Source organism: Palaemon carinicauda, chromosome 37 (genome assembly GCF_036898095.1).
Source record: "Palaemon carinicauda isolate YSFRI2023 chromosome 37, ASM3689809v2, whole genome shotgun sequence".
Lineage (NCBI taxonomy): Eukaryota > Metazoa > Arthropoda > Malacostraca > Decapoda > Palaemonidae > Palaemon > Palaemon carinicauda.
Window position 1 is genome coordinate 9,314,836 of NC_090761.1, and position 12,500 is coordinate 9,327,335.

General features: G+C 31.7%; 1 protein-coding gene across 1 annotated transcript in view; it reads left to right on the forward strand.

Moving 5' to 3' along the window:
* The window catches only part of LOC137629448 (putative inorganic phosphate cotransporter), a 29,264-nt gene that overhangs the window by 3,410 nt on the left and 13,354 nt on the right, over positions 1-12,500 (forward strand). The window contains exons 2-5 of the mRNA XM_068360754.1: positions 837-1,185; positions 6,561-6,612; positions 8,355-8,519; positions 12,416-12,477. Of these exons, the coding sequence (XP_068216855.1) occupies positions 901-1,185; positions 6,561-6,612; positions 8,355-8,519; positions 12,416-12,477 (564 nt within the window). The 5' untranslated portion in view covers positions 837-900. The remainder of the gene's footprint in view (positions 1-836; positions 1,186-6,560; positions 6,613-8,354; positions 8,520-12,415; positions 12,478-12,500) is intronic.

The window sequence follows — 12,500 nt, forward strand, 5'->3', positions numbered from 1 at the left end:
ATGTTAAATGAATATCATAATATGCACAGCACCAGAAGTTTGGAATATGTAATGTTTATAAATTGTGTATGCAGTTTGTAGTCTTCGTTGCTCATTACTGCTTGGTATAATTACTGAGGGTTTAAACATTCAAGAACGCATTACTCTGAGGACGATTTTGATATTTCAGTAAGTAGGGGTAAAGGTATTTTAAGGTGTGTCATTTGCTTGAGAAAAGTAAAGAAAGTTATTTTACAAATATTTACTGCTCTATTTAGAATTTGTGCAAGATCTTTATAACACATTTGTGACCCTGATTTAATGGGATGAATTATTTTGTCACCCATTTCCAATATAATTTGATTTTTGTCTCTACTTAACAATATGTAAATCTACAAAAACTAGAATTTTTGTAGCAAAGTTTGCTATGATAAGATGCTCTGAAAGTTTTTATCAAATGCTTTCTAGTATCCTTAACCGTGACTTTAGATTAAAATTACGTGAATAACATTATATATAGGATGTAAAGTAGATAAAATAAGCTTTAAAATACAAAAATCGATTTAAGATATCTTGAAAAATGAAAGTTTTCGAGGTTTGTACATTGTCAATTTTCAAACTTTATTTCTCGCATTTTTTTTTTCTTTTTACAAAATGTGTCAAACCCTTACTATAGTGACAGCCTCATCTTAACCTTACCTCAAGTGATTTCTTTAACTCCACGCAAGGAAGAGAATATAACATTAACGGTTGTCATGATTGTGGAACCCGCCAAATAAAGAAACGTCATATCTAATTATAGCTTTATGTTTTACCTTCTCATGTTTACTGATCGCATTTTCTCTATTATGTTTCAGGACTCACAGGGGAACACGTCTGCTTTTGCTTCATCTGCTGCATGTAATCTACTGTCTTCTCGCTATGGACCCTCTGGAAACCAAGAATATGATTGATAGTAGAATATCAACACCGGTTGCGAATTCTCAGTCACCCCTTGGGAATTCCCAATCACCTATTGTCAACTCCCAGTCACCTATTGTGAATTCCCAGTCACCTATTGTGAATTCCCAATCACCTATTGTGAATTCCCAGGCGTCTGCTGTAGCGAATTCCCAGGCAAATCAAGTGGCGAATTCCCAGTCACCTTCTGGAGCAAATTCCCAATCATCTCCTATTGTGAATTCCCAATCTCCTCCTGCTCTACCAGTAAGTTTTGTTTATAGTCCATTGCATCATGAAGTTCCTACTCAATGATGATCCTAATCGGGTGGTTGAATCGGTAGAACTTCAAAAGTTCAAATTTACAGCAAATGTTTTTATGTTGAACAGGCTGACATAAGTCTTTTTATAGTTTATATATGCAAGATCTCTTTTAATATTGTTACTGTTTTAAAATATCTTATTTTAATTGTTCATTGCTTCTCATACAGTTTATTTATTTCCTTATTTCCTTTCCTCACTGGGCTATTTTTCCCTGTTGGAGCCCTTGGGCTTATAGCATACTGCTTTTACAACTAGGGTTGTAGCTTAGTTAATACTACTACTACTACTACTACTACTACTACTACTACTACTAATAATAATAATAATAATAATAATAATAATAATAATAATCAAGATTGGTTGCTTTCAACTTTTTCCTCTCATGATCAAGTAACTAAAATGTTGCCTCTGTGGTAAGGTATGAAGTTATACATGGTTAAATGATACACATTAATGGTGAAGGTTTTTCATTGGGAAAAAGCAAATATTTTCTCACTATATTTCTATTCACTGATGAATCCTAAATGTTTGGCCTGATCATGTGTAGGTTTTTAACACCTGTAAAAAAAATAAAATAAAATAAATATCGTATGAGAGTAATGGATGCTTCATAATTTATGAAGAATAGCCATTATAAAGTTTGAGAAAATTTAGGCCAAAGGTGCGTTTTGTTATAATTTTTCTTATTTTTCATATCATTTTCTTCAAATATATATTTTTATTGATGATTGGCTATTTTGAGTGTGCTTCTACTCTGATATCTATATAGTCTATATATTAACAAGGGTTGCAGTGGTCGATGCGGTAACGTCCCTGACTTGTGAACGCCAGAATGGGGTTCGAGTCCCGCTCAAACTCGTTTGTTTCTTTGGCCGCTGCAACCTCACCATCCTTGTGAGCTAAGGATGGGGGTTTGGGGGAGCGTATAGGTCTATCTGCTGAGTCATTAGCAGCTATTGCCTGGCCCTCCTTGGTTCTTGCTTGGTTGGAGAGGGGGGTTAGGTGCTGATCATATGTATAAATGGTTAGTCTCTAGGGTATTGTCCTGCTTGGTAGAGGAATGTCACTGTCCCTTGACTCTGCCATTCTGAGCGACCTTTAAACCTTTAAACATATTTACTGATTGGAAGGGAAATCACTTGTTGCAGTACCGAACAATTTCTTAAATTGCTTTGAATTTTTTGAGTAGGAGCCTGAAATCTACTTCTTGAATGTACATGTCTTTCAACATTGTTGGATATTTACCCCTTCGCGAAATATTCAAAATTTTCCTGATAAACCTTTTATGGAACAAATATATTACAGAATTGTACCTATTATATATACACACACACACACACACATATATATATATATATATATATATATATATACAGTATATATATATATATATATATATATATATATATATATATACCTACCTACACACATAAATATATGCATATATATATATATATATACATATATATATATATATATATATATATATATATATATAGATAGATAGATATAGATATATATATAATAACGCATTTGGATGGTATTCAAAGATGTGGTTTTTCCCTGACATTGTATCCTTTATATATAAATAAGCACAGAGCTTCATTCTAGGTTACTCTCCATTCAATTTCTCATTTGCTTTATTCGTGTATATTTTGCTTTTTACGCTTAGCATGAATTTGATATAGGATATATTTTCTTTTGGTCTTGATTGGTATATCCCGAAAGCTAGTACTGCACATAGATATATTCATTAAAATTAAAGGTATACAACATAATCATCCATAAAGGACCTTCTATGAAATGGAAATATGGCTGTCATGAGGCTTCATCCAAGTAAGTTTTCTACATTTCTGTAGCAACATTATTAACACGAAGAGACCGCATGCTCTCGTGAGGAGCGCTCAGCTGACAGGATGTCAAGGAATTAGGTTGAATTTAGTGTGGTCAAAACCTGCGTTTATTTTCGTGTCATCTTTCATTTTCATTCGGGAAAAAAGGTTTCATGTTTGTGATTATAAAACGAAAGTTCATCTTCGTGTCCATTTTTCATAATGTAGTGTGAAAAGCAACGAGTTATAGACGTTAATAATTTTAGTTAACAGCCACCTTCTACTGTTTGTTTATACATGATACTGTTAGATAGCTATTTTTTTCTGATGAAGCTCTCTTTTTACAGTTATTCTACCCAAGCATTTTTACCAAAAAAATGTAAAGAAATTAGAATGAAACAGATTCTTGTCTAGATTCGAGTTGATAAAACATTAATAATAAAAACTATGGAAGGACTTGGGTAGTTTTAAACATTTTGTCCAAATAATTTCAAGCGTAATTTATTTGACTTTTTAGCGAGCTTCCCAGCTTTGGTGAATCAAAAAGAAAATGACACAGCACCCTTTTTTAACGATGCTAATCTCGTGTCTTATTCGGTGTCCGTGGTTTCTGCTGGTAACGTTCTCTACAGAGAACCCTTGCTGTTAGTGGTGTTCTTTTCTAAAATTGTTTGCCTTTTATGATCTATATACCTTTAATCTTTTAGCTGATCTTGCTGTATTTCTCTTCTTTGTAAGAATATATAGTCTATTACCATTACCAAGGGAGCTGTGAGGAGGTGGTGTAGCCTATCTATTCAAGGATGTAGGTGTGGGGGGGACCTTCAATGGAAAGCCACGTTTTGATAGACATTGGTGAATGCTTGACGAAATGGAGGAAGAAGGACTGAGTATTTCAGTTTTACATTTTTTTTTCTTTTTTTTTTTCTTTTTTTGTCAGCTTATTGTTATCGCCTCTCGATGTCATTGTTCTCCCTTAAAGGTAACTCTTTTGCTTATTTGCTTCTTGCGTTGCTTTCATTTTTATTACAATCCACATTAGTTTAATTTCCCTTCTGTATCTTGGTGCTTTAACTGATTTTGACCTCTTGAACAGCTTGTATAATTGGTTTTCTTCTATAGTTCATTGTGATATTCACTTATTTTGCTCTTTATCTTAAAAAAAATTTAAGCACTGTTTTTAATTGACATCTCCGCCTGTGTTTACCTCTTTTGTTTCTTAAATCCGTATTTCAAAATCCTTGATGAAATTCATAATTGTCTCTTGTTTTTTTCCCCCAAAAAATTTATCTTTCAATCTCATGATTTTCTTTATGGCATATATTAGTTTTCTTTGTAATTCATGTTTTCTCTGTCCAGTTGCTTTAAAAACTTTCGGAAAACCGTGTTAATGGAATCACCTGGCCTTTTTTTTTTTTTTTCATTCCAGGGATCAACTTTCTATCTCTATTTACTCCAATGATTTTAATTTATATTTTTTCTCGCCTTCATGTTCAGTGTTTAGTATAATGCTCATTTTATTTAATTTTTCAATATACAAATCTTTTTATAATGAGTTTGAAGGTAAAGAAATAGTTTTATATTGTTTTTAATAGATACACTTAAAAAAAACGCAATTTTAATCGGAAATTTTTTTTTTATATCTTTTACAGGTTGGTGACCGTAATATCGCTCCTTTATGTCAAAATATCCGTTTCTAAAACGGTAAAAACTCTGGAATAAATGTTGCCAGGCCTTTACCGTTTTTTCTTTCGGCAAATTTTTAACAGTGTATTTCAATGGCGTTAATTTTCGCTTTACTACGGCGTAAATTCGAGTTTAAACAATTCTTCAAGCTTCTCCCTTCTCTTTTTATTCATCGTTTTTAATAGTTTTTTTTTTCGTGCCTTTACGAATACGTTTCTGTCCAATGCTTTCCTTGATATCATTAACAGTAATGTTGACGACGTTCTCATTACTATTCATTTCATAGGTAGAAGATTGGCCAGGGCACCAGCCGCCCGTTGAGATACTACCGCTAGAGAGTTGTGGGGTTCTTTGACTGGCCAGACAATACTACATTGAATCCTTCTCTCTGGTTACGGTTCAATCTCCCTTTGCCTACACATACACCGAATATTCTGGCCTATTCTTTACAGATTCTCCTCTGTCCTCATACACCTGACAACACTGAGATTACCAAACAATTCTTCTTCACCAAAGGAGTTGACTACTGCACTGTAATTGTTCAGTGGCTACTTTCCTCTTGGTAAGGGTAGAAGAGACTCTTTAGCTATGGTAAGCAGCTCTTCTAGAAGAAGGACACTCCAAAATCAAACCATTGTTCTCTAGTCTTGGGTAGTGTAATAGCCTCTGTACCACGGTCTTCCACTATCTTGGGTTAGAGCTCTCTTGCTTGAGGGTACACTCGGGCACACAATTCTGCCTAATTTCTCTTCCTCTTGTTTTGTTAGTTTTTATAGTTTACATGGGAGATATTCATTTTAATATTCTTAAAATATTTACTTTTTCCTTGTTTCCTTTCCTCACTGGGCTATTTTCCCTGCTGGAGCCCCTGGGCTCATAGCATCCTGCTTTCCCAACTAGGGTTGTAGCTTAGCAATTAATAATAATGATAATGATAATACTATTGCCTGCAGTGTGCTCTGCCTATACGCTGTTGCTGTACAGTATATCAGCGTATTTGTAGCTTACTTTTCTTTATCGTTTTTCATATCACTCTTATTCAAGGAAGCATTTTTCTAATTATATTTTTGAACTTCATTTTATGGTTATCGCCTTTTCTTAAATATTTCCTACGCTTCTTATGCAATCGAAGATGACGCAAATAATTAAATTTATTTTGCCTTTTACATACGGATATTCTTTGCCAATTTAATTTTGTTTTCCTTGATGTTCTTTATCTCAATAATCAGACTTTTTTTTTCTTCAGATTACTGCTCTTATACTTCAGCTCTATTTAACCAGATTTTGTATAAAATCTATAGAATAATTTTGTGTAAGAACTATAAAATAATTCTGTGTAAGACCTATAAAATAATTATGTGTAAGAACTATAAAATAATTATGTGTAAGACCTACAAAATAATTATGTGTAAGACCTATAAAATAATTTTTTATAAGACCAATAAATAATTTTCTATAAGATATATAGATTAATTTTGTGTAACGTCTATAGAATAATTTTTTTTTATCAGATTTATAGAATAATTTTGTATCAGATATGTAGGATAATTTTCTATCAGATCTATAAAAAAAATTCTGTATCACATCTATAGGATAATTTTGTATCAGATCTGTAGGATAATTCTGTATCAGAACTATAGACTAATCCCCTTTTAGATCTATAGGATAATTCTGCATTGGATCTAAAGAATGATTTTGTAGATCAGTAGAATGATTCTGCATCAGATATACAGAATAAAAAAGAAGAATCCAGTTTGCATCCTCTGCCAGAGACACTGACGAAGCCTTCTCTTGTTGCAGATAAAAGAAATAGAAGAAAACTACTTAGATAAAGCCCTGACCACGGCATGCGGTAAGTCCTCCTTTGAAGTCGTTAGCAAAGAGTTAATATTTTCTCATGGGAAAAGGATAAGATTTATATTTGTTCCTTTATATGATGATTAATATATTACCTGTCTTTCATTGGCTCTGTTTTAGTCTGGATTTTTTTTTTGTGTGTGTGAGTGAATAGCTTTTTAGTCGTTTTTTGGATAATAATAATAATAATAATAATAATAATAATAATAATAATAATAATAATAATAATAATAATGATAGGTTGCGGTACTTCAATGCTTTTTACCCGGCGGAAGTTGTGGCCGATGGGTACAGTACTAAATTGTCGGTTTCTGGGACCAAAGTCGATATAGGCCTATAAATGCACCCAACTATAATTTGGGTATTACTACTTGCATGTGGTCAACGAAAGGCCCCGTCACTGGCATGTGCCATTTTTTAAATTACATCAAAGTCATTTGTTATGATTAACCTTCTCCAGAAAGGGACAGGTGAGGGGCCCGCAACTTCACCTCTGAATACTTCAGACACTGAAAACCAGTAGTCATTCGAGCCACCTATTCGAAAAAAAAAGACAAAATTATTTTAATTTCACCGTTGTGCCAACTTTCATATTCGCAAACCTGTATCACGTACTCTCGAATATGCATATGTGCATGAAGAGATACATCGTAGGTATTCATGAAAGATATTGATAGTGAGACAAGAGTGACTGATTATGAAAAGTACAAAAAAAAAAAAATGGAATAACGGGGAAAAAAATCTTAATGATCGAATACCTCAAAACAATAACGGGGAGAAAATTGAAGGGAATCATTGCTTATCTAAATGAGAAATATCCCATTGTTTGAATAAAATATCGCCTAATTATACGATAAGGGACTTGCAAATATTTTCAGCTAGAAAATCAAATTTTTCCCCTAAAAGCATATGAAACTCTTGGAGCCATTTATAGTATTTTTCCCACCTTCCCACTTTTCCCTTTTTCCTTGTTGAATAATGTGTGTCTGTGGCAATAGTAATAGAAGAAAATTTTGATTTCTATATTTGATGATTGATTGCTTCTCTGTATATTGAATCGCCAAATTTTTTCATAGCCATTTATCTCTATACGTGTTTATCTTTTTCTTTACTTGACTATGGCTATAGTCGCCACAGATATTCCTTGGGAAATAAATCCCACCCCCTAATTACGTCATGACCAATCAAGTTGTCTCCCGCATTAAAAGCAGTCACAACATATTAATTAGTATAGTTTGAAATTTGTAAGGGGATGTATTGTGACCGCTGCTAACATGAAAGGTAACGTGATTGGCTATGACGTCATCAGGGGGTGGGGTTTATTACGCCCAGAATCTTTGCAGCGAATATAAAACCTTAGAAGAGTTTTTTAGAAACGTCCTTAAATCAACTAAACTCAATTTTTTTAATGAGGTGCATTTGCACCGATTCGGAACGGTGCCCTTTTAGCTCGGAAAAATTTCCTGCTTTCTGATTGGTTAAAATTATCTCGCCCAACCAATCAGCGATCAGGAAACTTTTCCGTGCTAAAAGGGCACCCTTGCGGGTCGGTGGAAATCTGCCTCACTAGAAAGAATCTAGTGGTTGATTGCTTAGGAAAATAACTGTTTTGAACTGAATGCCTTCATGCCACTTAAGAGAAACATATTAGAATTCCTTTACATCAACCAAGAACCAATTTAAAGTGCAATAAATAAACACTAGTAACATTTCATTTTACATTTTCTTTTGCCATAGCATGGCTGCCAACACGAGTTGCCATTGGCGGGCTAACTCTCCTGGGATTCGTGAACCTGTACATGGTGCGCGTGAATATCTTCATGGCCATTGTGGCCATGGTCAACTCCAATGACACAGCTCCAACCAACGTCAATCCAGAGGCTCAATGTCTGGAAGATGAAAGTGAGTTACAGATCATGGTATAGTAAAATGGTTATGATTCTCTCTCTCTCTCTCTCTCTCTCTCTCTCTCTCTCTCTCTCTCTCTCTCTCTCTCTCTCTCTCTCTCTCTCTCTCTCTCTCTCTCTCTCTCTCTCTCAATATATATATATATATATATATATATATATATATATATATATATATATATATATATATATATATATATATATATATCTGTATATATAATGTATATATATATATATATATATATATATATATATATATATATAGTGTGTGTGTGTATGTATGTCTACATCTATACGTACTTTATATATAAATATATATATTTATATATATATATATATATATATATATATATATATATATATATATATTCCTATATATGTCTATATCTATATGTAACGTATATATCTCTAATATATAAATATATATATATATATATATATATATATATATATATATATATATATTCCTATATATGTCTATATCTATATGTAACGTATATATCTCTAATATATATATATACATACATATATATATATATATGTATATATATACATATATATATATATATATATATATATATATATATATGTATATATATATATACATATATATATATATTTATATATATATATATATAAATATATATATACATACATACATATATATAAAAATGAATACAGCATTAAGCCGTTTCCTCTCTGTAGCATCCAAAAGCTATAAAGATGAATAACAAAACAGTCACTATCTCAGCCTTTTAGAATTATAATTAATTTCACGACGTAGCCATCCTCTCAGATTCTAATAAAGTTTGGATGGCAGATTCCTCTTCTTTTGAAAATTGGTACTTAATAACATTATATTGAAGTGCAAAATGTTTTAAAGTAATGAATAATCTATAGTAAATTCTTTTTACTCAGGCAGATTTGCACTGACTCGAAGGGGTGCCCTTTTAGCTCGGAAAAGTTTCCTGTTCGCTGATTGGTTGGACAAGATAATTCTAACCAATCAGATAGCAGGAAACTTTCCAGGCTAAAAGGACACCGCTGCAAGCGAGTGCAAATGCGCCTTATTAACAAAAATTGAGTATAGTTACTTTTACAGGAAAGAGAATCACATTTGATTACCGATGCTATTGATAGATTTTTATTGTGTCGGATGAATTAAATCAATTGCCGAAAAAATGTAATAAACTGAGAATATTTCTTATAAAAGCCCCTGTTTGTGAAATTGTTTTAATCATTATTATTTGATTTATCTTTTATTTATCCTAATGTCCAATTCTAATGACAAAGTTCTGAACATATTTCGCATTAAATCGCTGTATTCATAAACATCTACAGTATATGAATGTTGGTGATAGTACCAACATGTAATTTTACGATCTAGTATTGTTGTTATCATTACTAGCGAAGTTACAATCCCAGTTGGAAAATCAGGATGCTATAAGCCCAAGGGCTCTAAAAGGGTAAATACCCCAGTGAGGGAAAAATGGAAGCAGAGAGAATAGTGGAAGATCATGGTACAGAGGTTATGCACGGTCTATGACACTAACCAAGACTAGAGAAGAGCGTTAGAGCGGTTTGATTTTGGAGTGTCCTTCTACAAGAGCTATTTACCATAGCTAAAGAGTCTCTTCTACCCTTACCAAGAGGACAGTAGCCACTGAGCAATTACAGTGCAGTAGTTAACCCCTTGTGCAAAGAAGAATTGTTTGGTATTCTCAGTGTTGTCAGGTGTGTGTGGAAAGAGGAGAATGTGGAAAGAATGGGCCAAACTGTTCGGTGTATGTGTAGACAAAGACAAAATGAGACGTAACCAGAGAGAGGGATCCAATGTAGTACTGTCTGGCCAGTCAAAGGATCCAATAACTCTCTAGTGGTAGTATCGCAACGGGTGGCTGGTGCCTTGGCCAACTTACTACCTACAGTACTGTATATTAGCTGCAAAATGATAGATGGCAAAATGTTAAAAGAATCTAATTGAAAAATATAATGGGGTGATATTTCACAAAATTAAACGGAATTTTAAGAGTGAGAAGGGCGTACACAAAATAATACAAAAGTTGGCAATGAACGAAACATTAAGGAATATAATATTTTTTATGGTAAATACCATTATTCTGGGTTGAAATCCTCTTGAACTCAAATCTTAAATTTTTCAAGGATTTAGTCGAAATTCCTTCCATAGAAGAGCCCGCATCACACCTCAGTGCTTGAAAGCTACTTATTATGCAATAATTCACAGTTAATATAATTCCCATAGGGCAGAATAAGTGGCGGTTCGGTGTAAAAGGATCATTCGATAAAAATTTTCACCCTCATATTGACACCCATCCCTATTCTATGGGTCAATTGATCAATGATATGGTATCAAGAGATTCACCCCTGTGTGTTTTCTTTGCTTAAATTATTGGCTGGCGTCATGTTCACGTGGTTTAGGTAAACTGTTCTCTGACAGCGGTGTCCATCTGGCAAGCTTTAGATAGCATACTCACACACACAGACACACATACACACACACACACACACATATATATATATATATATATATATATATATATATATATATGTATTTATATATATATACATTATATATATAATGTATATATATATAAATATATATATTTATATATATAATGTATATATATATAAATATATTTATATATATACGTATATATATATATATATATATATATATACATATATATATATATATATATATATATATGCATTTGTATATATATATTTATACATATACATTATATATATATATATATATATATATATATATATATATATACATATATATATATATATATATATATATATATATATATATATATATATATATATATATATATATTATGTGTTTACATGAATCGGTGAAACTTCCAAAGTTTAAACTTATTATAAATTCTTTTTCTGTTTAAATAGATTGACATAAGTCTCGTATCGTAGTTTATACATGATTGATTAACTTTAATGTTGTTACTGATCTTAAATTATTTTTATTTTTATTTATTACTTACATATAGCTTATTTGTTATTCGTTTATTTCCTTTCCTCACTGGTCTACTTTCGCTTTTGGAGCTCTTAGACTTGTAGTATTCTGCTTTTCCAATTAGGTTTGTTGTTTGGCTAGTGTATAAATATATATATATATATATATATATATATATATATATATATATATATATATATATTTATATATATATATATACAGTATATATATATATATATATATATATATATATATATATATACTAGTGCATACACATTTTATATGCTATATATTTGTGAAGATAATTAAACACACTTGACTACTAATGTTGACTTCTTGATGCAAAGTTTTGGAAAAAGATGCAAGAGAATGCTAAACGAACAGCTCTTGCAATGTTTGTCAATGGCAAGTCAAGTTTTTGATAAGAGGTGAAATTCTTAATATATTATTTCTATCAGTGCTTTCGTTAATGCAGGTGGTTTTCCTTTAAATAATTTTTTCTATTTTCACTTTTGTGTAGTTTTACTCTTTTCTTATACCTGTGCTGAACACCAAGATATGGAGGCCAGCTTAGCAATAGTAGTAAAAGATCTATAAAGATTATGACTTTTAAAGTTTGAATAATAGTGATAATTATATCAATAATAATATTATAGTATGACACTATTACTAATACCAGCAATACTGATGATAATTCTTGTTCGTTTTCTTCTTTTGCTCCTCTAATAAATATGTTAAGTTTCTAAATTACAGATTAGTTTCAAAACACGTTAGTTCGGGATTTATACTTTGAAATTTTCATTAAATTTTCTTTTTGCTTTATTTAAATGTTATAACATTTCTTTACGAAGTAAAACCATAAGTGTTTATTACATAGTGAATTGTTGCAGGACTAGATCGTCTGACGCTGAGAGGTGGATCACCATATATAAGCAACTGGACTGAAGTCACTGTAAGTTGTAAACTGTTGTTAAG